General features: G+C 38.5%; 3 protein-coding genes across 13 annotated transcripts; 1 reads left to right on the plus strand and 2 right to left on the minus strand.

Annotated features, from left to right (window-relative positions):
* Positions 1–2,442: 2,442 nt before the first annotated feature.
* Positions 2,443–9,015, minus strand: LOC104441476 (E3 ubiquitin-protein ligase UPL5). The gene is made up of 3 exons (XM_039311405.1): positions 7,104–9,015; positions 4,736–5,325; positions 2,443–3,014 (listed from the first exon to the last, which is right to left on the minus strand). Exons 1-3 carry the CDS (start codon positions 8,647–8,649, stop codon positions 2,751–2,753), a joined length of 2,400 nt encoding a protein of 799 aa, XP_039167339.1. The 5' UTR covers positions 8,650–9,015; the 3' UTR covers positions 2,443–2,750.
* Positions 9,016–13,156: 4,141 nt separating this feature from the next.
* On the plus strand, positions 13,157–17,838 carry LOC104442959. 11 transcript variants are annotated; one of them, XR_005550353.1, is made up of 4 exons: positions 13,165–13,448; positions 13,517–13,632; positions 13,737–13,803; positions 17,493–17,838. XR_005550353.1 is itself a non-coding variant. In XM_039311136.1 (3 exons), exons 1-3 carry the CDS (start codon positions 13,200–13,202, stop codon positions 13,751–13,753), a joined length of 336 nt encoding a protein of 111 aa, XP_039167070.1. In that variant the 5' UTR covers positions 13,159–13,199; the 3' UTR covers positions 13,754–14,094. The 11 variants fall into 11 exon arrangements, 1 of the variants encoding a protein (XP_039167070.1); XR_005550352.1 differs by lacking the exon at positions 17,493–17,838 and adding an exon at positions 17,261–17,486; XR_005550351.1 differs by lacking the exon at positions 17,493–17,838 and adding an exon at positions 15,559–16,280.
* A 402-nt stretch (positions 17,839–18,240) lies between these two features.
* LOC120293017 lies at positions 18,241–19,494 on the minus strand. Its single transcript, XM_039311765.1, has 2 exons — positions 18,711–19,494; positions 18,241–18,614 (listed from the first exon to the last, which is right to left on the minus strand). Exons 1-2 carry the CDS (start codon positions 19,471–19,473, stop codon positions 18,460–18,462), a joined length of 918 nt encoding a protein of 305 aa, XP_039167699.1. The 5' UTR covers positions 19,474–19,494; the 3' UTR covers positions 18,241–18,459.
* Between the last annotated feature and the right edge of the window lie 8,337 nt (positions 19,495–27,831).

Below are 27,831 nucleotides of genomic sequence, written 5' to 3' on the forward strand. Positions count from 1 at the left end.
GAGGTGAAAAGACTTAGGTTGTTTTCGGATAATTACTTACGTACGTGGAACCAGGAAAAAAAAATTAGTGATATCTCAATTACATTAAAAGTCAAAGGTTGTTTTTGTTTTATTTTCTCAAAAAGAAAAAGCCAAAGGTTGATGCCGCAAAAAGGTACAAAAGTCGGGGAACACGCACGGTCCCCGGGGTGAGGCCATCTACATGAAATCGTCGTAAAGCATATCCATTTCACCCGGTCCATATGAACATACGATCCCGTCTCCTTGCCATCATTAAAAAAAGGAAGAAGAAGAAGACAGAATCGTTAGTTGTTTTGCACTTTCTTATCCTTGTCTCTTCGTGATATAAAATAAAAGTTACACAGAATTTCAAGTTGACACGAGTTAAGACTTTTTTTTTTTACAGTAGACCTTAGAATCTAGACCAAACCCGTCCATTAGCCTTTTGGGCATCTTGGGGTTGGGTGATCAGGCGCGTCATTCGGCTCATGATTATCTCAAATTTTGTTATTATATTTTCAAAATTATTTCAATTTAATTTTTTGGTTGCAAATTGTGTATATTTTAGACAATGAATCCATGCCCAATTCCTAAATTCTGATAATTATAAAAATGAGAAATGAAAAAAAATTATCATCCATGAAAAATGTTTAGATATAAATTGTTATTGATAATAAAAAGATTTTATCAACTCACGATTTCAAGCGATAAAAAAATTATTTACAGGAATTTTTTTTCCAAATTTTTTTTTCCACGAAACAAACGTATTAAATTTTAAGATTACATAAAAGAACTAAAGATTCTTCATGATTTAGGGCGTGCGTGCGCACATATATATATGCACGTTTAAAGTCAGAACTCGAAGAATATTTATTTCTATGCTCGCCATGTAAAAGTCAACTTTGTTTACATTGTTACCACGTGGCATAAGTTTGCCACATTGTCTATATTCAACTAATTAACATTTGTTTATTGATTTGCCATTCTCAAATATCTACTAGTTATTAACAATTAACGCTTAAAATTAAGATGGATAAAATAAAGTATCTTTAAAGAAGCCCAAAGCTTATTGGACCGACCAATAAATAAGAAAATTTAAGAAAAAAAAATCTTGATATTAAGGCCCCGTTTGTTTGTATTTTTTTTGTGTTTTTACTTTTTTCTGTTTTTTTGGACAAAGAAATGTAAACGAAAACCAATAAATAAGACTTTTTTTTTTTTTCTCTTAAATTTAAGAAAAAAAAATCTCGCCCGGCGGCCGGCGAGGCCACGCCTCGCCGCCCCGCCGGGCGAGCTCGGCCAAAAGAAGAAAAAAATGAAAAAGAAAAAGAAAAAAAGGAAAATAAAGAAAAAATAGAAAAAATAAAAGAAATAAAAAAAATTATCCAAATTTTCGTTTATTTTTATTCCCGGAACAAGTTTACAAACGCGTATTTTTGTTCAAAAATTGGGCTCAACATTTATTTCTTTCGACTTACCTCATTGATTATAAATTTGAAAAAATATAAAAAGTATCTTTAAATATACCATTTATCCATTTGATGTGAGATTAAGTCAAAACACGAAATATATTTTGTTACATAATTGATACTCGTAATTTTATTAACTAAGTGAATAACGTATTAAAATTAAATTAGAATAATTTAAAGAACAAATCATTTTATACACTCGGATAAATTCCACTGATTTTCACTCAGTTTTAACATTACAATAAATACTGAGAATTTTAATAGAATTCAGGTTAATTATATATAGTAAAGCCGGGAGCAGTGAGAACATTTTACTCATGTACTCGCCGCATGGAAGTTTATCTTGTCTCTATGCTTCCCACATAGTAAGCCACATGCCATAATTATGCCACATGGCCTGTATCCTACCCATTAGCATTTGTTTATTGACTCGTCATTCTCAAATTTCTTGCACCTATTAATTTAAAATTTAAATTTAAATATTGAATAAAATATCTTAAAAGGTACTCTTGAATATATACAAGCAATAGCATAGTTAATATAAATAAAAAAAATATCTTGAAATCAATTCACAAAGGTTAATCTCCTTCGATTTATTATTATTATTTTTTTGGTCAAAAGCAAATATTTCATTCGTATCTCAGTATCTCAAAATGATACATAAAAGGTTCAAAACGAAGTATCTTTGATCAAAAGCCCTATGCATCCATGTGGTGCATGACTGGCTGCATACATTCAACGATGGCCTATACCTATTTGATCAATGATGAAAAATTTCTGAAGAGGGTTGTAACTTCCCCTGTCCCCACCATCGAAGTATTGAATTCATTTCCACTAACACATCCAGACAAACCATAATAGAGCGTGTTTGCACAAGTGCGCAGGGGTGCGTGGGTGGGTTGGGGAAGAGAGAGAAAGGGAAGGGGGGGGTAGGGGGTATATATATAGAGAGAGAGAGAGAGAGAGAGAGAGAGAGAGAGAGAGAGAGAGATGTATTGCAGTCAATCTTTCTGTATATCTACATGCCAAAGCAAAGTGACCATCTCTACCAGAAAAATGAAGTCCCGCAGAGGGGATGAGCTTCCCTTTCATCCTGCACCCAAACTTTATATATACCCTGCATCTATAACATATGTATGAACAGTTAAAAGAGGGGAACAACAAAGACCCCAACGACAGAAGACAGACGAGACAAAATATCCACAACACCCCCTTTAAGCGTCCAATGATAGATCAGATGGTTATGATGCCCTTTAAGCGTCCAATGATGAAATCGAATTGTCAATAAGTACCGAAGCTGCAGCCTACATGTTCTTGAGCGATGATGGAAAGGCGCTGTTCCATGATGGTCATGCTGGGATAAGGTGGAAAGCACAGACGATGAAAGCATGTATGGGATGATGGTAGGTGGCTGATGTCCTCCATAGACTTGAATATGTAAAGGCGAGATGCCAAACCCCGAAATCCCTCCACGGGCAGATACTTCACCGACGTCCAGAAGAAAAGGATATTCTTTTTCTGCTGTGGTGACATTTCGCTGACAATCTGCATTGGATTTAGCAAGAGTATGAAATTGAAGAGAAAAGTAATGCAGAATTTTCATTACAATTTATGAAATTAGTGAAGATAATTTTATGCCAATTAGGGAATTAACTAGGTCTCTCCAGCCATATCTAGAGGATCGTTCACCAACAGTAATGAGGTATCTTCAGGACCTACATTTTGATCCTGTGATGCAAAATTGCATCTCATCACTACTCTTCTACAATAGTTCAGCACTAAATTACCATGACTAAGAGTCTTGTTGGAGGAAAATTTCCACAAGTCCAACCCAAAGAAAACTGCAATCTAAAAAACCATACGAGAGTACAAACACATTATGCATCCAACAATCCCAGTCTGTCCATAATGTATTGCCATGGCAACTAGCCTCCACCATGCATCTTGCATGGTTGAGTCACAGAGCCTAGACATCAGGAATTTCAATCTTTCGTACTTTATATTAAAAATCCAATGCCTTTTAAAGCAAGGGCAATCTTTCCTCCCCACAGAGTCCAGACTAAGAAACACAGAGAACCATTTTTATGCTTGAGATAGTCAAGAAAGCATCTGTACAGATTATCTTTCAGGAGCACACACCTGCAAACCTAGCCATGTAAATAGAGCCCATGCTAACATAAGAATGCTTCTTACTTATTTAGTAAGTTTTGGTTGATAAAGACAGGTACCATGAAGTTGCACCTTGCACTTGCGCAAGGAATTGGATGACTTACCATTCATAAGCAAGCATACTAAGGACATGAGCAAGTGATAACCTTCTCACCTAGCAGGACAACATGTACTTCTGGTATGGAGAACTTGATCACATGGGTTAAAATGTTCCTCCAAGATTATGTTGGACAGAAGAAGAGAGGTTTGCATCCATGTGGAATGTCTAAGCAAATTTTAGTAGATTGATTCTGCGATACATTCTAAGTTCAAGGGTTTTTAAACAAGAAGTCTAATTCAGCAAATTTTCCCAGAGCATGCTCAGACTGACCAACTATTGGTTCCAGCTGCAAATTTAATGACTATAAGAATAAATTGAAAGAAGCTAATAATTGACCACTTCCATAACTCAAGGCCACGTTATCTCCAGTGGGAAGAAATGATGCACCCACAGATTAGACAAGCTAATTATGTCTAATAAACATATCTACTCAAGTCCCCAAGAAGATGAAGCATTCTGACTGTGCATGGCTGATTGCCCGCTTTGGCTAGCTAATTTTAGATAAGTAACCTTATGAAAATTAGAGGTATGCTAGGATTTTAGTAAATTTGCTATATCTACTTTAACTCAAATTCAAGGTTTCTTTTTTCTACTTAGAGTTGGATTTCAGCAGAAGCCATGAATATGATTTAATGCGATTTACTGAATTCAACCCATTCTTTGCTTCTGAATTCTGTCATAGAATAATGTAATTACTCACGATGCTTAAATGAACCCAACAGTGCTGCCTATAACCTTTAGGCGTAATGTCCAAAGGAATTTACTCATGGCAATATACTCCCTAATTAGGATCCAAGTCCAGCTTCATCTTTGAGATCCAAAATTTTACATAATACAGAAAACAGAATATGAGGCGCCACAGGCCTACAAGATTATGAGAAAATATAATAAAAGGACAAACCAGATAACATTCAAACAGACTACCATATGCAGAGAGAGATTATTGACTCAAAAGGTAACAAATTAAATAATAAAATCCACAAACACGGGCACATACCTTCCAAAACCAGTCTATCTGAGAATCATTAGATTTGTAACCATTGTACTCTGTATGTGCCTTCCAATCTTCAACAGAAATATCATTCCCACTCCCATGTAGCATTTGATCAATATCTTCAAGCTCTAAACTTTGAAAAAAGAACTTCTGCAACCTCAAGTCGCTAAGCATATCACCAAAACCTTGTGCAAAACGCGATACCTGTTGAGAGATTGAGGTAACAAACTTATGTTTTATAAGAAGATCAACATAATCATTCCTATTCTTGCTATTCACCACCATGCCCTTCCCACCATCACAGAGTTCCACAACTCGCCTCAATCCCAACTCCTCAACTTCTCTCACGAATGTTAGTCCTAAAGCATCAGAATCAATATATTCAGGATCCCTTTCCAGAATCCACTTGCAGTTATTATACATGTCAGGATCTGCATCTCTTATGTCTTCCAGAGAAATAGAATATCCACCCAATTGCAAGAAAAATACCCGATCCAAAACAATCCCTACTTGTACTTTATGCATCAGAGCTAAGCCTATCATTCGACCAGAGAAGTTGAAATACTTGAGGTGCAGGGGTTCCACCGTAGAGGCTGCGTACCAGTAAAACAACAGAACTCAGGTAATCATCATGACCAATGTCAAATAGAGGACTTATATGTAGAGACAGAGGACAAGACGAAATAAATCAATTTAAATGTTCAAATTCCAAAACACTCTAGTGTTGATTGTCAATACTGATAAGACATTTAAAACAAAGGTAACAGAACTGAACTAACAGAAGGGCAAGGTGACCACACAAGTAGATCTCAAAAGGTTTATTTATTTAATAACTATCAACAGCCCAGCAATCCCCCAAGAAACTTTTTATGTATCCACAGCTCCATGTAGGCATAAAGAATAACAAACTACAAGAACAAGGGTAAAAGAGAGATTTACGTAAGAAAAAATGAGATGAAAATACATTCACTCCTAAAAAGTCATGTGCATTGCACATGTTAACTGAAATCATAATGGAGGATTAACGGCTGTCACAAAATGAAATTTAGGAGAGTAATATGTTGCGGTTGAAAGTTAAGGGGCAAACATGTACAGCCTAAAAGTTGAAGGGGCTTTGCATTTTCCTCTTACTTGTATGAGAATTAAATACTCTAAATCTAGCATGCAATTTCATTAAGACTTCAAGGTCATTGAACCGAATGAATTCCAAGTAAACAACCCGGAATTCCTAATAGGCAAAAATAATAGCAAAACTCAACTCTATCCCCTGGACCAATCTTGCGTTTGTAAGGTCAACTTTCCAGCTGACACAACCCCCCAATTACTTCAATCAATCTTTATCTTTGTACAGCAATAAAACCAACTATTAAAGCCTTAATTGACAACATGCAGCCATATGATCCATACTATGACATTTTACTCCACTGTGTATCTAGTTCTCTGAGACTATCTTTGTCACAAAGAATAATTGTGTGGTCTGCAAAGAGAAGGGGTTCAACATGCCAAATAACCAGGTTGCCTAAAAACCCATACTTCCAAAACCAAATAATTTTTTTTTAGTTAAACCATGGCCTTATTCATACCAAATTCATTTGATCCATTCCAACAGATTGGTTTCAGGTCAAAAAGTGTTAAATAAACGAAGATCAAAACTTGACTGATTGACCGATTTGGTTTGACTTTTTTTAACTATCTTTACCATTTGTCCTTTAGCAAAGTAGTCTCTAAAATTTTACTCATTATCTACTTGGCAGGATTGCCCCCGACTTCCCATTCCTCAAAAGTCCCAATATCGTGATCTACCATCACCTTCAGATTAAAGGTTTAGCCTTTCTCTTCTTCCTACAAGAAAAGACTTTCAAACCCATCTATCATCATCTTTGAAATATTAGCCACCATAGCTCATTTATAGTTAGTACTCATCCAGTGACACAACCTCTCTCTTTATCTCTCTCTCTCTTCACACGAGAGCACGCTGGCAATTGCAGAAGAAATAAGAAAAACAAGAGACAGAAATATCAAACGAGCAATAGTAGGAAGGCAAAGAAAATGGGTTAAACCTATGTATTGAACCTAACTCACTGGGTATTTGGGCAGTTCATCTATACTTTGTACTGTTTGTTCAACTTTTCTATCCAAAACTCTTGGTTCTGATTCCATTTTGGCAGAAACCAAACAGGAATGTTAAAGCTACCAACCCACTCATATTCACTCTACATACTAGAGCCATAAGTGCTAATTATATGTCAAACTCCATTCAATATACTGAAATGATAAGCACTCCATCATCCACTTTTTTTGGTTTCACAAAACCTAAGGACAACAACCAGCATTCTTAAACAAAATCACACACATTGCCATGCAATATTACCTGGATTTGGGTAGAACCTTCTGCGATCATTGGGACATGCTACAAAAAGAGGATTTTGTTGATTGAAAATAGCTTGGCAAACCAGAACAAACCACTCGCGCAAGACACCAGGACCAGTTGCTTCCTCATTTTTAAATTCCATTAGTATACCCCCATGCAAAGATTCAGCTTTTGCATTAGCTATGTAGTCAAATGATTCTGACAATAACTGAGACCTGTCAATCAGCATCTCATGTTGTTCCTGAAAGTCCCTTTTCACTTCAGGGAACATCATCATCACTAAGTGCCTTCTAGACTCAAAATCCATAATATCTTTGCGCTCAAGAAGCCATTTGTGATCAGCACTTCGCTTTGCATAACGGACAACAAGCATACACAACGCACGCTTCCTCATGCTCAAAATTGTCCAAAATTCTTCCTCAGAACCCAAATAAAGTTTAGAAATGCCATTCAGTTCTTTCAAAATAGTAAGATATTGAGGCCACGCTGGACATGCAATATCAATTTCCCCACTTACGTTTGCAGATAACCACTGCTCCATTCTGAAAAGACACTCACCCATCTTCTTTAGCACGTCCTCAAAGACTTGATAAAGCAATTCAACCTCCTCCTTACACAACAGAACATGGCGATGTTCATTTTCCATAGGCAAAGAGATTGGATGCTTGAAACCCTTGTATCCAGACATTACAGTTCGCAAAGGGCGCAAGAACATCTTGAAGTCATGGACATCGCTCCAAGTCCCCAAACTTGCTATAGTATGAAGGGACAATTCCAAATCTTTGGACAACTTATCTGCCAGCTCTTTAACAAAAGGGAATATCTCTTTTATAGATATCGCTCTCTTTACACTTTCGGTATGTTTCGATACCCATCGAACCTTAATAACCTTCATCATCGACCCAAAACTAGTCTGGCAAGACAAGTACAATGGGTCATCAGAAGCTATTCTCCTGAGCAGGTTACAAAACTCCAGCACTATTGGTGCACAGCGCGATCGCAAAGACTTTGGCAACTCAGTTATACATGATTCTAGGAAATGCCTAATTGACTCCTCGGCATGCTCCTTGTTATCCCTAATTGGCGACATGTAGAGCATAACAAGCGCCGCAGGCACAGAAAATGACATAAATAGCTGAAGATGCCCAGTAGCTGCATCATCATCATCCTTAGGAGTCATCGACAGGTACTCTGATATCTTAGTTCTAATAGTTTTAAGAGCATAGGGCACTGTTTCACCTTCACAAAGGCGGCGAACAAGCGAAATCATGTCATCGATGATTCGCCAAGCCTTTGAGTGCCCCGTGCTCCGCATTCGGCCAACCAAATGGAGGCAGGCATCATTTTGGATAGAACACTCGGCCAAAGATTTATCGCACTGCAGTTGCTTCCCTCTATAAATCAGCCTCTGTTCAACGACGGGAATTTTAGTGATCAGGTGAATCCGCTCGTGCACCGACCGCACGGTATCGCTGGAATTCGCCCGGAAGACCAAGGTCTTGCCATCGGTCCTCACGAAGAACTGGAGCCGCGAGGCGAAGGCCATCCTGACGGTATCGTCGGAATTCGCGGCGGCGGTGGCCGTCGTTCGCGGGGGAGGGAGCTCAAGGAGGCGGGGCGCGGGCGGCGGAGATCGCCGGGGGACTCTAAAACCCTGGAATTCCACTGATCGGGGGACGCCGCCGGGCCAGCAGCTAGACAACAAAAACCCCAAGAAACGCACCGGACGGGAGCAGAGAGAAAGACGGCGATCGGCGACGGCGACGGCGGCGGCGGCGGCGGCGGCGGCGATAGAGAGAGAAACGATTTGGAGAGTGAGAGAGAGAGAGAGAGAGAGAATGAGAGAGAGTCGGGTCTATTCTCATGCTATGCAAGCAGCAATGGAGGCGGAGAGAGAGAGAGAGAGAGAGAGTTTTAGACTATCTTATTACGCTAAAAAGAGGAAGAAGGAAGGAAGGAAGGAAGGTGGGGGAGGAGGCCGCACTTTCATGAGCCTCCTTTCCCCGTTTTTTTTTTTTTTTTTTTTTTGACCTTTTTTTCGTAAAGAGAGAGTTTTAGACTACCATCATAATTTTTTCAGAAAATTTCAATATAATTAAAAAGGTATCATATATAATGGATATATATTTCTTTTCATTTTGTTAATTTTAAGAGGCGAAAAGACTTTGGTTGTTTTCGGATAATTACTTACGTGCGTGAAACCAGGGAAAAAAAAATAGTGACATCTCAATTAGATTAAAAGTCAAAGGTTGTTTTTGTTTTATTTTCTCAAAAAAAAAAAAAAAAAAAGCCAAAGGTTTTTTTTTTTTTGGTCGAAAATGCTTCATTTCATTTCAACTCAACTAGGTAAAATAAGACAAGAGCCCAACGGGGCTTCAGAACAAAGAACGTCAAACAGCGATTGGGGTGGGCGTGATACCTAGTTCAAAGGAAGGGATTGATTGAGTTGGGCTTTTACGACCCAATCGGCGGCCTTGTTTGTTTCCGTTTGTTTAAAAATTGTTAGGGAAACAGAAATAGAAAAAATATTTGCATTCAGGGAACAATTTTCGAATAAAAAATGCGTTTGGAATCGTATAAAATTTACGTTTTCGGAATAGAAAAAGAATGTAAACACGTTTGGTAATCGTAAAAAAATTACATTTTCGGAATAGAAAAAGAACAAAAAACACGTTTGGTTATGTACAAAATTTCTGTTCCAATTTTTTTCCAATTGTTTTTTTAATAAAATGTGAACTTGGTATTGAATTATCATTCTCATGAAATGCTTATCAATTTAATTTTGTTCATATTAAGTGAAAACAAACATTCTAAACTTGATCATATTTGCTTTGAACGGAATAAATATTTTAAGTTCGTACCAAAATTTTCCAGTTTGTTTTTTTTTTAAATAAAGTGTAAACTTGACTTTGAATTCTCATTATCATAAAATGTTCATCAATTTAATTTTGTTCATGGTGAGTAAAGTCAAACATTCTGAACATAGTTATAAGTGCATACTCTGAAGAATCTTGCAGTTCTTGCATTTCACATTTGTCTTCCAACTCGGGACATTCTTCAACATTTTCTCGAGACATAAAATGTATTTTCTTCATTGCAACACAATTATACAATACTACCGACTATAAACTGAAGAACGTTTTCTGCTCACGTTAAATACGAGATCTTTTCATTCCATGAGATGCTTTTGACATTCAAAAATTCCTCATCGATCCGCAAGATACCGGCACTTTGCACCCTTCATCCTTCTTCTTCTGCTTTAGCTAATGATCGTTGGACGTTTGGTCTATACCGTCAGCCTTTGTCGAACCAAATATATCTTCGATGCCACTTCTTACCCTCTTTCTTCTCTCGCCGATCATGTCCGTGTATGCCCGAAACGGGGAAAAGCAAATCTTGCAGAACCAATCTATCCCCTTCCCTTAATGCGGGATGTGTGACGGGGCTATGGCCATACCTTAGGGTAAGAGTAAAGGAAGATGTACCACCATGAGCATATTAGCAAAGATATAATTGTCGTTACCAACATTGAATGCAAAATTAGCCAGCTACCGGTGATCGCTAACATTCTGTCAATGTTATTGTCCAAGGCCGACACTGTCAATGCAACAATTGGATGCACAAACTTGATTAGAAAACTACTAATAAAAAGGAAGGATTCCTGTTTGAACTTTTGACAAAACAATCCGGGAGCCAAAATGGAAAAAAATAAAATTACAAATACCCATTAAAGTTGAGCAAACCAATCGGCCCGACTCAAGAGATATGAGCTATAATTATTACCGGAACATCCATCTCTTCTTTGTAGTTCACTTTCCTTGATATGGGTGAGACCTTGTACACAAGTTATGTTATCATCAACAGGACACATGCCGATTTATGTATTATATAGCATGGGATCTCAATCATGGTATTGGAGTCCTCACAATATAAACATGGTCGATCACTCTGGTCATCAACTTTATTAAACTCTTTGTGAAGAAGACTTATTGGAATTTCATGATGGAGGACGAAGTGTATATTTTCCATTAGTATCTTTGGAATGAAATCAGATGCATGATGTGAGATCGTGTGCCTAAGCATCATGAAATAAGCCACATCATTTCCTATTTTAAGCAATCTATAAGCAGCCTAGCTATCCATATGGTAAAGGAGAATGCAATTTCTAAAATGTGAAGAACCAAAAGCCACATTTAATCCCTATATCCATATGTTAAGTTTACAAAAGAACCTCTAAGCTCCGATATCAAGATTTTAGACAACCCTAACATCTTAATGGCACTTTCTCTCCCAAATTTCAAGTTTATCGACAACATCCAGATGGTGTATATGAATATTAGCTGAACACATCTTACAAGGGAAGTTCACGGGTATCAAACGAGTTGCTTGAAGGGAGAACGCATAGATCGAAACATCTCGAGAGTCTGCAAAGCAGGTCTTTCAAAGGATTCTGAACAATAATAATATGAGTTAACAACTCGCCATCAACATTAGACAGAACTTCTGTGAAGATGCACTGATCATACATTTGAATCAACTATCCATGGAGAATGTTTGTTAAAGGATTCCGTCGATGCAAGTAAACAAGAAACGTGACAAAGTGTGTAGACCTACATGTAAAGTAATTCGAGCTCCTAAAGAATTCTAGAAAGCAAGTGCTTGAAGGCAGATGACGATAGCATAAAACAATGCAAGGATTAAACAAATAGGAAATAATTCAGAATGCCTAAAACTGAAAAACAGTGTGCAAATTACTGATCAAAACCATAAATTATGTCGGTGCAGGTCGAATTGAATTGCTTGTCAAGATATCTATGGATTCCTTAGTCATCCCATTTTTTTCCTGGAAGGCACTCGGGCCATCAACCATGACAATTTTCTAGACGCATCCACAAAGGTTCCACATCATTCAACATGGCATTACATAGAACTTTGTCCAATACTCATTCTCCTTCAAAGCCGGCTCAGTTGTACCCAAGTTCAACAACTTGGACATGGAACCATATGCTATATCCCAAACATGACTGCGAGTGTGTTCAATTGTCGCAAAATGACACTTCCAATTACTATCTTGACCTAAGAGAACCCCAGCAAGTTCAACGGTTGGTCGGGCATGAATGGATCACCATGACGCCCGAGCAGCAGCGACGCTTTGCTCGCTCGCTCGAGCCGAGCCCGAGCAGCAGCGCGCCGCGCTTCCGCTCGCTCGCTCGAGCCGAGCCGAGCAGCAGCGGCTTCATTTGCTCTGCTCGCTCGCCCAGATCTCGAGCGAGCGGACGAGCTGCTGTCGCGCAGATCTGGGAGCAACGCTCGCCCGGATCTGCGAGAGTCGCTCGAGCAAGCGGCTCGCAGATCCGGGCAAGCGCGCCTCGAGCGAGCCCTAACACTCGAGCTCTCGCCGAAGTGAAGACAATCGGTGAAGGAGGAGCAAAGTGACGACGTTTACTGGTGAAGGAGCAGCGGCTGTCGAGATAGGCGCGGAGAAGACGATGGAATTCTCTCGCTCGCGGGAGGAGGCGCTCGTCGCGGAGGAGACGCTCGTCGCGAGAGACGCTCGTCGCAGTCGAGGAGGAGAAGCTCGTCGCTCGTCGCAGTCGCCGGAGGAGAAGCTCGTCGCTCGTCGCTCGTCCCTTGTCGCAGTCGCAGGAGGAAGCTCGTCGCGGGGGAGAGGAGGCCCTGTTCGAGCACTATCCAAGAAATAAAAAAGGAACACAATTTTGTTCCTTTTTTGTTTCTGATTTGTGTTTCAGAAACAAGAAACAAGTTTTTTTTGTTTCTTGTTTCTGTTTCTTTTGTGTTCCTGGGAACAAAAGAACAAAAAAGGAACAGAAACGCACACAAACGCGTTTCTGTTCCTTTTGTTCCTGTGAACAAAAGAACAGAAATTTCTGTTCGGGAACGAAAACAAATTGCAACCATGAGTTAGTCGCAAGTGAGGCGAAGAGGACATTGAAGCTCGGCCCTATCTTGACTTGTGCAGCAACTTCCCATGGAACTTGGTTCTCCCCCAACATTGCCTGAACTAAACAGCAACAGTCAGACTCAATAGTAATAGTTGTACTTTCACTTTTGCTTTTTTCTTTCTCCCCTTCGTGCATGATACTTTCACTTTTGCTTTTGTCTTTCTCCCGTTCGTGCACAAACTCCATCCCCTCTAGCACAGCTAGGGTTTCTGCTTGGAGTGCAGATTGCACTCTCACTTGGCGTGCAAATCCTCCTAAGAAAACACCGGCGGCATCTCTACAGACTCCGGCGATTGCTCCGGTGGATGTGCCCTCACGAAACCCTCCATCTACGTTTATTTTCAGCGACTTCGAGGCAGGGGGACTCCACTTCGTAGCAGAGGTACGATCTCTTTCTCCACCATTTCCTTGTTTTGAGTTCCAGCTTCTAAAGTTTTCGAGCTTTGCAAGGGCTTCGGTGACTGCTCTATCCGGATCCGGTGGTTTCTTTCGGAAGATAGCCCCATTCCTCTCTTTCCACACTACCCAGAGCATTTGGGCGACTAGTTCGAGGGGTGGTGTGTCTGGTAAGCCTCTCCCATAATGAAGAAGCCATCTATCTATGCTTGTTAGTCCCTTGCTCTGTATAGGGATGCTGATGCGTGGATCTGACCAAATTTTGGATGTCCAGGGACAAAGCAAAAATAAATGCTCTGCTGTTTCGGGCTTCATTTTGCACAGATGACACGTCGGTGCAGGTATGATTTTTCGTCTGAATAAGTTCTCCTTCGTGGGAAGAGCATTTTGACATAGATTCCAAATGAAAACTCTTATTTTTGGGAGGGTTTGCAAACTCCAGATTTTACCCCATAACTCTCTAGGCTTTTGGTATGAGGTTGATGCTTCATGCTGTGCTGGATTGATTTCTGTTTTCCTTAGTTGATTATACCCACTTTTCACTGTATAACTGCCTGATGTTGTTGCTGTCCATATGAGTTTGTCTTTTTCGCTCGTGGTTGGGATAGGAATTGCCAAGATTTCATTTGCAATATTGTCTTCAAACATGTTTTGTACTATGTCTTCTTTCCATGAGCAAGTCTGCTTGTCAATCAGTTCGTTTACCCGCTCGGGGTCTTCTCGATTAGCTGGTCCTGTGAGTGTACCCCGCTTGAGCCATTTATCTTCCCATATTCTAATTGATTGTCCATCACCCACTGCCCATTGAACCGAATTCGATATTGCTTCCCTCCCAACTAGGAGGCTTTTCCATCCCCACGAAGCTCTTTGCCCCTGCCTTGCATGCCAAAAGTCTGTATTGGGAAAATATAACCCTTTAAGGAGCTGAATCCATAGTGTGGGAGAGTTTTCTACCATTCGCCATGCTTGCTTGCCTAGCATGGCTTTATTGAAAGTAATGAGGTCTCTAAAACCCATCCCACCACTATCTTTTCTCATTTTTAAGATATTCCAGCTTTTCCAGTGAATTCCAGCTTTTGCCTCATTGTTTTTCCACTAAAAAGAAGCTATCTTTTGCTCAATGGCTTTGCATATGGATACCGGGATTTTAAATATTGACATTGCATATTGTGGAATAGCCTGAACTACTGCTTTCAATAGAACTTCCTTTCCAGCTTTAGACATCAAGTTTTCCTTCCATCCCTCCAGTTTCATATTAATCCTAGCCAAAATCCATGCAAACATCTGTTTTTTTGAACTACCCCAATCAGAGGGGATGCCCAAATATTTCCCTGTTTTCTCGATCTCTAGGACTCTCAGCTCCCTTGCCATATTTCTTCTTAAAGTCTAAGGACAACCCGTACTGAAGAAAATTCCTGACTTGTTCAGATTTACCACTTGCCCAGTTGCTGTGCAATATTGATTTAACACCTCTGCTAGATTTTGGCATTCACTAATCTTGCCATCTAAAAAGAAAATAGAGTCATCCGCAAACAGTAGGTGCGATAGTATGGGGCAGTGATTGTTCAACTTAATACCTTTAAGACTCCCATCAGCAACTGATTTTTTCATTAAAATTGATAAAACATTGGCTATAAGTATGAAAAGATAAGGGGATAGAGGGTCTCCTTGCCTAATATCTCGAGCTGGTTGAAAGCAAGGTAGAGCTTCTCCATTGAACTTCACACTGAAAGATGTGGTAGTTACACATTGCATTATCCAAGCTACCCATGTTGTGCTAAACCCCATCTTCAACATATAAGCTTCTAGGAAATCCCATTCAACTCTGTCGTAAGCCTTCTTCATATCAAGTTTGAGCACAGCCTGGAACTTCTTCTTTCTTTTTCTGGTTCTTAGTTGGTGTAGGACTTCTTGGACTATGAGAATGTTGTCTTGTATTTGTCTTCCACTCACAAAAGCGCTTTTTTCAACTTCAATCAGCTCAGGAAGCCATTTTTTCAGTCTATTTGCTAGCACCTTTGATATAATTTTATAGGTAAAGTTGCAAAGGCTAATCGGACGGAATTGGTCTAATTTTTCTGGGCTTGGGATTTTAGGAACAAGTGCGATTTGGGTTCTATTTAGAATCGGGTGGAGGCATCTTTTCTCCATGAAGTCCTCTACCATTTTCAGAATATCTTTCTGCATGGCTTCCCAATGATGTTGATAAAACTGACCATTCAATCCATCTGGTCCTGGGGCTTTGATGGCGCCTAGCTGAAAAACGGCATCTTTGACTTCTTGTAGTGTAATTTTTGCTATTAGGTGTGTATTCATTTCATCAGTCACCACAGTAGGGCATTGATCAATGACGGGTTGGAAGTTACGAGGCCCGACCGAGCTGTATAATTCAGTAAAAAAGGCTAAAGTTTCCTTTTTCAGTCTTCCCTCATCCTTGCTCCACTCACCATCTGAAACTTGGAGCATGGATATTTTGTTTCGTTGCTTGCGCTGTATCGTGGTGGCGTGAAAATATTTGGTGTTCCTATCCCCCCATTTCAGCCATGTGATTCTCGATATCATCCCCCAAAACATTTCTTCTTGCTTCCATAACCGCTCTATATGTCCTTTAACCTCTTGTACCCTCTTTTTATCATGCTCCACCTCTTGGCTATTAGTAACGGATTCAAGTTCTCTTTTTAAAATTCTGATATGCTTCTGGGCATTTGAAAATTTTTTACTCCATGTCTCTAACAATGTCGTGACTTGCTGTATCTTTTCCCACCAACTCAGATTATCCATACCAGGATCATTCAACACTGCATGTATGTTCTCCTCATATTCCTTGTCTTCCAACCAGTAGGAAAAAAAAAAAAAAAAAGCCAAAGGATCATTCAACACTGCATGTATGTTCTCTTTTAAAAAGCCAAAGGTTGATGCGGCAAAAAGGTGCAAAAGTCGGGGAATACGCACGGTCCCCGTAGTGAGGTCATCTACATGAAATCGTCCCTCTATAGAATATTTCTTGCGGTTTGAATATCGTAAAGCATATCCATTTCACCCGGTCCATATGAACATGCGATCCCGTCTCCTTCCCATCATTAAAAAAAAAAAAAAAAACTAGATTTAATTAGATAAATAATTAACATGAGAATATCACACTGAATCAGAACTTGGAAGTTTGCCATTGTGGACTGCTAATCTCATAATTGATTTTAATTTGGAGTTTGGTGACAATCGATCTCCCCGTCGATTAAATTAGATCATCTCTATTATCTATTAGTGTGTTCAGTTGTTTTATTTAGGCAACTTCGCTTGTGTGGCCGCTTTACGTGTTGCATTTTTCTAATGTAAACTGTCATACCGACATTTATTAGGCTCAAATAATGATGTGAATTGTCGTCTTTTCCAAATCAGCACAACTAATCCCTGAATTTTTAAAATTTTGCTCAACATATATATGATCACGCCCTTCTAGTTTGATAATTGGCTACGCAAGTTATATAGTCTACTTCCTAATTTACAGACAGTCAAAATTCTGGCAATTTGAATACTTCTCAGGATTTTAATTGTGAACTTTTTTCTTGAAAATGTACCGTACCAAAAAAAAAAAAAAAACTTTTCTTGAAAAAGCAAGGCTATACCGCTTGAAACCGTCGCTAGCCACCCAATATTTTTTCATGAACATTCGTGCAATCATCGTAAAATATAGAGGATCGCAAACATTTGGCCAAACATATTTATAAAATATGGCAATAAAATTAAAACCATAGCAAATATGGAAAAAAATTAATTTGGTTGCCAAGTTTGCATTTTCAGTCTGCAAAGAGCCATGGTGTCAAATTGCGAATCCAGGATGCATCCTATGATTTTTCCATCTTGGGCACAAAATAAGCCTTTATAAAAACCTGCAAATCTGCTTGTAAGCAACCATCAATTCTACAAACGCACCATCATCATCAAGTGAAAAAACAACGACAATGAGACCTCAAATCCTCCTCCTAACGATCTTCCTCACCGTCCTCCCTCTCTTGGCCTCCGCCGGTGTCAGCCGGAAGTTGATGGCCAAACCCTGGGAGCCGATCAAGGACGTCCACGATCCGCACGTCCAAGCGGTCGGCAAGTTTGCAGTGACCGCGTTCAACAGCAAGAATCACACCGACCTGGTTTTCAAGGACATCAGAGAAGGGGATACTCAGGCCGATCGCGGCACCGAGTACTACCTGCGTCTCCTAGTGGCCAAGCCGGAGTCGCCGTGTTACGCGGCCCTTGTATTGGAGACGCCGAGGCAGAAGTCATTGGAGCTTTTGTCCTTCGAGGGCGATACCTGCTAAAGGCTATTTAGCTCTCTCTTTTTTAATAATCGAATGATGAATAAAAGTTGTGATTTGATGTGATGTCGTGGAATCTTTATGTTGTTTCCCGGTTCAAAAAATCTTATCTCAATTTCGATTATCTCAAAAAGTTCAAATCATCATACAACTTCACAACCAAATATTGATTTACATTTTGAAGGATCTACTGCACAATAGACTAAACTATGATGCTAGTATGCAGAAGACGATCAGTTCAAGCAATCGCAGCATTTGTGTTCTCATTTTTTGTCCTTTTCAATTTCTCGACTTCTTAATTATGGAAAAGCACTCATCGGTATTAACCGATCATTTCTCAGCAAATGATGCCGATTATAGTGCCTTTTTCACTAATTATATACCCAAAATTTTAGTTGATGTTCTTAATTTCTCCAAATTTGTTTTTTTTTTTTTTTTGGTAAAGGTAAATAATAATATAGTTTTGGACAAAATACAAAAGACGGCGCCAAAGGCTTACACTCTAAGGAAGACCAAAGAGTGGAAGGGTGCCGTGAGAAAAGCCAAAGGCAAGCGGACCAAAAGGAGAAGATCCACAGTTACAACACAAAAACCAGTACAACCTCCAGACCTCCGCCAAACATTCGAAGAACGAAGAAACGGAGTGATGTTGAAGATTGTAGCAGAACGAGAGAAGAAGCGGGGAGACTAACGCTTGAGACGATCTGTAAAGATGGAGGGATCAAGATCCCAGCTTCTTTGGAGACGCCTATTTCTCGGAGTATCCGGAACACTTGTGAATGTAGTCGCTTTATCTTTGACTATCTTCATAAGGTGGTTCTTCAAAGCAGGGACAACCAGTGCTTCCCCTCGGAAAATAATATCATTCCTTTTCTTCCAAATCAAATAACAAAGGCCATCGAAAGAGAATCGTGCAATCCGATGGTAGAAATCCTTACCGGAGAGCAACCTGATCGCCCAAGCAAGGTTGTCCATCCATGGCCTCGATTTCCAAGGTAAATTGCATCTCGTCGCCCAAAAATAAGCAAGCGTGGCCGAGATACGACAGTTGAAGAACAAGTGATCAATAGAGTCCGAAGTAGCATTACAGTATGCACAAGTACCCGAGACGATTCTACCATAATGGATTAGGAATTCTTGGGTGGGTAATCTGTTCTTGGTAATCAACCACAAGTTAAATTGATTTCTAGGGACAATATCAGAGTTCCAGATAAAGGAGTCCCAAGAAACTCTTTCCTTCTTTGTTCTAATGAAATCCCATGCAGAGGCAACAGAAAAGGATCCGGATGAGTGCTGATTCCAAGTGAAACAATCCGGTGCATTAGTCTGATCCGGGACAGAGAAACCACAGCTCTGAAGTGAACTCTTAAATGCATGATCGAGGGGGGAGAATAAATCTGCAACAACAGCATGCTTAAGGAGACCCGACAATTCAATGATGGATGTCGGAAATAAAAGATCAAGGGGGCCATCAGCGAGCCATTGATCATGCCATAAAGAAACCGAAAATCCATTACCAATCTTCCAAGCGAAGCAAGACCTAAACTCTGTTCTTAATTGCAATATTTTTTTCCAGGCCCAAGAACACGTAGAAGGTGTTGAGGCGATCCAGAAATTGTCCTTTTTTAAGAAATTAGAATGGATCCATCGACACCACAACGATTCTTTGTCGGTGAAAAGGATCCATATGTACTTAAGCATGGCCACTCTATTGCAGTCTTTCAAATTCCTTATGCCGAGCCCACCTTCATTTTTTGGGAGACATATGTCATCCCACGCAACCTTAGCCCCACCTTTACCAAGTGCGGATCCTTTCCATAAGAATTGTCTCAAAATTGTTTCAATACTAACCAGAACCGATGTCGGTAAAGTAAACACACTCGACCAATATGATTGAATAGAATGGAGGACTGACCTGATGAGCTGCAATCTTCCAGCATATGATAGAAATCTTTGAGTCCAAGATTGAGCCCTAGCAGTGATCCGATCAATTAGAGCAATACAGTGAACTTTTCGAAGTCTAGAAGAGATGATGGGAACCCCGAGGTATCGCACAGGCAAGGTACCTTCTTGGAATCCAAAGGCCATTTGAATATAATTGTGAAGAGACAGAGGTCCTCCAGACATAAAGATTTCGCTCTTGTTTCTATTCGGGATCAAGCCACTCCATGAAGAGAATATATCAAGGCCCTTTTTCATTAAGGTGATAGACGCCCAGTCAGCCTGGCAGAAAAGGAAAACGTCATCCGCAAAAAAAAGATGAGTCAGCCGAGTTGCCTTGCACCTCCAATAGGGATTGAATTCCTTAAGAGAAGTCTGGGAGACTAGAATTCCAGAGAATACCTCCATCACAAGTGTGAACAGATAAGGGGACATAGGATCTCCTTGTCATAGTCCTCTCCCTCCGGCAAAGAATCCATGAAGCTCTCCATTGATTGAAATGGAATATTTGGGAGTCCGAACACAAGCCATAATCAATTGAACAAAAACATTAGGGAAGCCAAATGCTGTGAGTGTTGATTGAAGAAAATCCCAGTCGATAGTATCATAAGCCTTATGAAAATCCACTTTTATCGCACATTTGGGGAGGTAAGGTTCCAAATGAAACCCAGCAAATAATTCTTGAGCCAAAAGAATGTTATCTCTAATCCTCCCTTTGACAAAGGCGTTTTGAGAGTAGTCAACTAAGTTCCCAAGGACAGCAGCTAGGCGATTGGCTAATATCTTTGTAATGATTTTATAAATGGTGTTGCAACATGCAATAGGGCGAAAATCCGAGACATCGCAAGCATTAGGGACCTTTTTTCTCCAAATTTGTTGCATCAACCGAACTTAGTTATTCTTGTTTTGTGTTTTTTGGCTCAAATTAGGGTTCTTGTTTTTCAGTGTCACATCTGATGTCCTTGGCAAAATGGCATTATTCAATTAATTAATTACGTATTCGAGAAATATGTTCTTTAAGGCTCCTTTTTTTCCCTTGGAAAATAAAAATGAATTATTTAGAAAATATTTTCTTAAGAACAATCGTTTCTATCAGTTGAAATAATTAATCAATAAAAAGTGTTTCCATTAACAATAATAATTCATGTCTAAATATTTTCGTGAACTTTGTTTATATTTTAAGCGATTTAGGAAAATATGTTCAAAATCACTTATTTTTTGTGAAATAAACGGAATGTGATTTCGGCGGAGGAGGCCGCACTTTCATGAATGTAACAAATATATTCCTCGATTTATCGTATGCACCCAAAATTCACTTTTAATTTCTTGCTTGTTTATTGAAAAAATGGGTGATATTTTACCACGTATGGTAGTTGTGCTTGTCCTAATTGAGGATCTAGTTTCTTTTTTGTCGGTTTTTCGTTGCGATGGGGAGATGGAATTTTCTAAGATTAAGATTTATGGATGCCTAATCGGATGGAGTTATGTAGGGTTTGAAAGGCTGGTGTAGACACTTAGACTGCGTTTGGTCGATCGGATAAAAACTAGGATATGATATGTTTTATCCTATCCCGTGTTTGATAGCTGTATAGGATAGAATAAGGTCGGATATAGAAGGGATATAAACTGGATAAAAAATCCGAGGGGGTGGGATAAGGTCGGACATGATTTCTTTTATCCGAAACATAAAACCCTATGCGTTTTTTTCTTTCTATATCATTCACCCGACTCTCTGTTTCCAAAGTATCGACATTGAAGCCTTCTCCTCAATAGCTCTCCAATTCTCATCGAAATTTTACGAAAGCAACGAATTTTCAAAGGTAAATAATCATTCTCTCTCTCTCTAACGTTGATTTCTAAAGTAGTTGTGGATTGTTTTCCTGTTTCATCTCTGTTTCAGCTTACGTAGGTCAGAATTGTAGTTCTTGGTTTTTTTGCTGGTTGATTGGAGATCGTCTTCTTGGTAGTTTTGAATTTGTAGATTTATAAAGGCCTTTCTATTTTTGTGCAAAATATTTGATATATTCAACTCGAATTGTTCGTTCTGGGTTTTGTTCTTCGATACCCAGATTTCCAAGGCTACTGCATCTCTCTCTCTCTCTGAGATAATTAAATAATTATGGAGAATCGACAATGTTCCTATGGTAGCTGGCTCAAAAGATTCACAATTGTTCGTGTCTTGCCGTGGTTTTTCTCTCCCTTCTCCAACCCCCCCTTCCCTCCCCCAACGCCTTTCCCACGACGACCGCGCACGAAAGAGTTTTAGGTGCTTCTAAAGCAAGATGTGCCCATTTTACTCAATCAAATGACCAATTGGCAAGTGTTACGAGCTTCCCATATTAGCTTTAGGAAACCGAATAAGTTAGATAAGAGGCTTGCCAAATGTTGATTCGTTGTTGATGACGATGAAAATGCCGTTTGTTGTAGAAGAACCTAAAAGCTTTTTCCAAAGAAATGTAGACACCAACCATGTAAAGATATGCAAAGAATCTCACTACACTAGTATATTTTTCGTGTGTGTGCTCTCAATTTTTACTTCATAAATTTTAGGGAAGTGATGTCTAATGCAAAATCTGCAAATAACAATATGCACATGTCGCAGGTTAATAGATTCTTAGCTGTGAAATAGCTTGTGCAGCACCTAGTAAACTGAGAACATCACACTTGTCTTCATTAACTTAATCGGGGGAAATCTAGTCAAGAAAGGGGCAAATACCCAAAGCAGAAGAAGCTAAGAATATTTCTTAATAGATCAAAAACCTAGTCTAGCATATTTCAATGCTCGAAGTCTCTATCTAGTATACCATGAACCAATTGCTGTGGGATTGATTTGGGAGTGGTGAGAATGCACGAATTATATACTCAAATGTTCACTGGGCATGCTTGAAAGTTTGGCTTTGAAAAACAACCGAAGCAAATCCACAAGATCAAGGATTTTCTCCTTACTGCAAGGAGGAAGGAGAACCTCCTTGAAATTTACTAATTTGAAAAAGATATTATTTTATATATTTTTTCTATTATCTAACCTATTAATTTGTACTTGTCTAATGTTATTTTTTTTTCTCATTAGAAATGGATCACAACAATAGAGAGGAAATTTTCACCATTCTTATATTAGAGAAGATGAGCCTCCAAATGTTGCTTTTGTGTATGATGTATATGCTAGTAGTGTCCATTGCTGCTAAAAGGCACTACCGCAAGCATATATTGAAGGACCGGACATTTATTAGAATCCAAGCTCGTTTAGATCACCTTGACCGCCTCATTAAGAGCAATGACTTGAATTGTGTGGAACAACCTAGGATGGATAGACGTACATTTACTCTACTATGCGAGTTGGCACGTACAATTGGTGGGTTAAAAGAAGATGGACTTGTAACTATAGAAGAACAAATGGCCATGTTTCTACATATACTTGCCCATCACGTGAAAAATCGAGTCATCAAGTTTAGATTTATGAGGTATGGGGAGACAATAAGTAGGTATTTTAACTTAGTTTTGTTGGAGAAATCTTCCTGGAGTATTCTGAAGCTGACAAAACGTTTCCATTAGTCTAGTTTGAAGATTTGCAGACTCCACTACTTAAAGTCTAAAGACCTCTGGACTGCCAGACTCAAGACTCAAAGTCTATTCTCATTGACAGTTTTTAATCCGTCGAAGAAGGGCTATCCAGGACTGGATGTTTCGCTAAGGATTTGACCTTATCGACTGGAGAAGATCTCTTGGCTGGATATGACATAATGGAATCCTTTATTGATTCAAAGATTGAGGATCTGATGATTGGCGAAGTATACTTGGAAGGTTCTACTTATGGAAACCAAGATCATGATTGTATGGGCGAGCAGGATTGATGGGCTATCGACATGTTCCTTAAATAGCTTGAATGATCTTCCTAATTGATTATGTCCAACGAGAAGATGTGAAGAATTCCTTTAGTAAGTGCCAACGGGTATGATGGCATAAAAGAGTATAAAAGGAAGACATTCCAGTTGTTCGAGTGTGTGCGCGATAGAAGAATTCCAAAGTCTGAAACTCTTTGTTCTTAGTCAATTCATTTTCTGAGCGAAATCTTGTACGCAAAAGAGAGTTCATATTATTGAGAAACCTTGAGGAAGTGTGGTAGAATATCTACACTGTGGAATCAAGGGAGAACCTTGCTGTAACATCTCTTTTGTTCATAGTGAAATCCAGCCGGTGGGCTGTCAGTGCGGAAAAGTGGACGTAGGCTTGGAATAAGCCGAACCACTTTAATTTATGCGTTCATTTTCTCTTCCCTACTCTTTGCTTTACTTTAATCATAATTCGCCTTGTTAACGAAATGAGAACTTCATATCTATTGTCCGCTTAATATTGCTCTCTTATCCCGAGAAAATATTTTCACACTTATTCACCCCCCTCTAGGTGCTTATACTAGCTATCTCAAGTTTTAAATGCGGTGATAAGCATGCATAGTGTGCTTCTTGTCTCACCTGAACCCGTTCCAAAGGAATGTGTCGATGAGAGATGGAAGTGGTTTAAGGTATGTTTGTTATGCTATTTCATGGACTAATTTAATACTTTAAAGATAATGTTATTTTATTGATTTTATGTTTCTAGGGTTGCTTAGGAGCATTAGATGGCACATATATAAGGGTACGTGTTCCAGAGGTTGATAAACTGAGGTACCAAAATAGAAAGGGTGAGATTGCGTCCAATGTATTAGGAGTTTGCTCACGTGACATGAGATTCATTTATGTTTTACTTGGATGGGAAGGCTCAGCAGCGGATTCTAGAGTGCTTCGAGATGCTATAGTTAAACCTAATGGTTTAAAGATCCCCGTTGGTAAGATAAGCCATTATTAATATATTGCATTCTATGTATTGTAGGTTTTAAAGGTTCTAAGACAATTAATAATATCATCATTTGTTATTAGGTAATTATTATCTTGTAGATGCTGGTTACACAAATGGGGAGGGCTTTCTTGCTCCTCCTTATAGAGGTACTCGATACCATCTATCTGAGTGGACAGAAGGTCGTACACCAAATTCACCCGAGGTGTACTTCAACTTGAAGCATTCTCAAGCTAGAAATGTCATAGAAAGATGCTTCGATCTACTTAAGTTACGGTGGGCTATTCTTAGGAGTCCATCTTTTTATCCAATTAGAATGTAAGGTCGAATAATCATAGCTTGTTGCCTTCTGCACAACTTGATAAGAAGAGAAATGGCTATGGATCCAATCGAGGCACAATTAGATGAAGTTGCTACCACTATTGAAGATGTGGAAACAATTGATGTTGTCGAGCCGTCGGATCATTGGGCAACATGGAGGCAAAATTTGGCAGTACAAATGTTTAATGAGTGGAATGCAAGTCGAGGACATGGAGGAGTTGTATGATTTTATATTATTTAAAAAAAAATCATTTGTTTTCCATTGTTGCAAGACTTGTGTTATAAGATTTTTTTTTTTCATTTTATTAGACATGTGTAATATGGTGCTGATTTGTCATTATTGAGACATATATTTCTTATATAATGTTTGAATGATGACTTTATCATTTTAAAGTTGAAGTACTATGTTGTCTCTATCATTAAATTTTATCTACCACGTTATCTTCCATCATTAAATTTTCTACCATGTTTCTTTGCCTCTGTCTTTTATTTTCATAAATAGCTTCTCTGTCTCTTTGGCAAAAAACCTAGCCATGAACTTAAAAGAAGCCTTAAGTCAAGATAGTTCGCATCTACTGCTTTATATGGACGTGAACATGAGTTTACTTTGGTCAAAATGTAGCTGGCCAATACTCAACAAATGTAATGTACTTTATAAATGCAAATTGTTCAGAGATCGTTCGTTAACGTGATTAACTGTCATTGCATCCTCGTGACAGCTGGAAAAAAAAAAAAACAAATGAACTTTAGACTTTATGCTTTGTTCTAATTGGGCATTTGTTTGATTTGGTATTGGACCTGTAACAAAATGGAAACAAATGAAAAAATTGTAAGAGAGAAAAAGAATTCATGTTTCAAAGTAAATATATATATATATATATATATATATATATATATATATATATAGAGAGAGAGAGAGAGAGAGAGAGAGAGAGAGAGAGAGAGAGATAGATTGGGTAAAGTTAATTATTTTCTGGGTTAAAGAATATATTGAAATTGAGGTTATTCTAAAAATGTTTGATATAGATGGGGTATCCAAAAGATTATTTCAAAGGAACGAAAAATATTATTACGATGTGTAATCATGAAATTCGATTAGAATTTGTTAATTTAAAAAAGATATATTGTTTTGGATGATTTTGTGAATATTAAACCTGCAAATTTGTACTTGTCTAATGTTATTGTTTTTAAAATATCCCAATTTAAATCGGTAGTTCACTAAACGATAGATTGGATAAGATATGAGGATATCTGACTTTAAATCCGTAGTTCACCAAACAGTTGATGGGATATAAAGAAATCCATGTATTTCTTATCCTATCATATCCAGTCCTATCCCGTATAGAAATCTAGACGACCAAACGCAGCCTTAGGATACACGGTTGGAGAGAAAATTGATTCGGCTTCCAAGATTGGAGTCGAAGTTTTCGGATTAAGGTTTTCGTATTATCAAATTGGGCGGAGTTATGTGGGGTTTAGTAGTCAAGCGGCTATGCTTATGACACACGAATGGAGAGAAAATTGACTTAGCTTCCAAAATTACATTCAATATCACTAATCATGAAGATCTGCCGTGCTCAAAATTTAAATTAAGTAATTACTGTTGTAAAATATTGTGTTGCGAATATATAATAGAGAAGAGATTGAGAAGAGAAAGCAAGTAAACACTAGAGATAGTAGAGAAAGCCAGATATTTCACTGTATTGTGATTGTTGTTCTTATTGTACATCAAAACTAAACTCCTATTTATAGGAGAACAAGAATGTTCTTATCATTAATATCAATGTATCAAATGATACATGTACTAGATACGGGAGATGAACATTCATTGTATAGGGAAATGTACTTAGAATATATGATACAAATGTACCATAATAAGTACATTAGATAAGATGTATATAATGAATATTCATTCATGTATTTCATAACACTCCCCCTTGAATATTCATCATATTCATTACGAATGTGCATCGAATGATACTGCCTTATTAAAAATCTTAAGCCAGAAAAACCCAGTAGGATAAAAATCGGACAAAAGGGAAAAAGAGTGCAGAGCACAAATGTTATGATCTCTCCCTTTTATGGATGCATTAATTGCCTCGTTAAAAAATTTAAGTCGGAAAAACCCTATGGGAAAGAACCGAACATAAAGAAAAAAGAGTGCAATGCATATATAGCCACTCCTGGAGTTAATTATTATTGCATCTTGTGAACTCGCCGCATATCAATGCTGCAATGTATATAGTTCATAATATCTCTCCCTCAATTGAGCCATGTAGCCACTGCTGGGGCTAATCAATCTTGCATCTTGTAAACTTGCCGTATACCAATGCCATATACTAATTTCTCAAAACTTGATGTTGACAATGATTTGGTAAAAAGATCTGCAAGATTATTTATGGATCGAATCTATTTAACTTTGTCGACTTTCTTGACGTTCATGAGTATAGAAAAATTTTGGCGAGATATGCTTAGTCCTATCACCTTTGATATATTCTCCCCTGACTTGTTCAACACAAGCGGCATTATCTTCATAAATTATAGTTGGAGAATTTGTAATCGGTATTAAGCAACAAGAATTATGAATATGTGTTATAACGGATCTTAACCAAACACACTCTCTTCCAGCTTCATATAAAGCAATAATCTCAGAGTGGTTAGAAGATGTAGCTACTAGTGATTGCTTCGTAGAACATTAAGAAATAGCGATGCCGTTATAACAAAATAAATACCCGGTTTGAGAGTGAGCCTTATGTGGATCGGATCTATATCCAGCATCAGCATATCCAACTAAACTAGAGTTAGTGGAATCCTTGGAATAATATAATCCCAAATCTATGGTTCCTTGAAAATAACGGAAAATATGTTTAACTCCATTACAATGTCTCCGAGTTGGCTCAAAACTAAAACGTGCCAATAAATTTACCGCAAAAGCGATATCTAGTCTCGTACATTGTGCCAAGTACA

This window comes from Eucalyptus grandis, chromosome 4 (assembly GCF_016545825.1).
Source record: "Eucalyptus grandis isolate ANBG69807.140 chromosome 4, ASM1654582v1, whole genome shotgun sequence".
Classification (NCBI taxonomy): domain Eukaryota; kingdom Viridiplantae; phylum Streptophyta; class Magnoliopsida; order Myrtales; family Myrtaceae; genus Eucalyptus; species Eucalyptus grandis.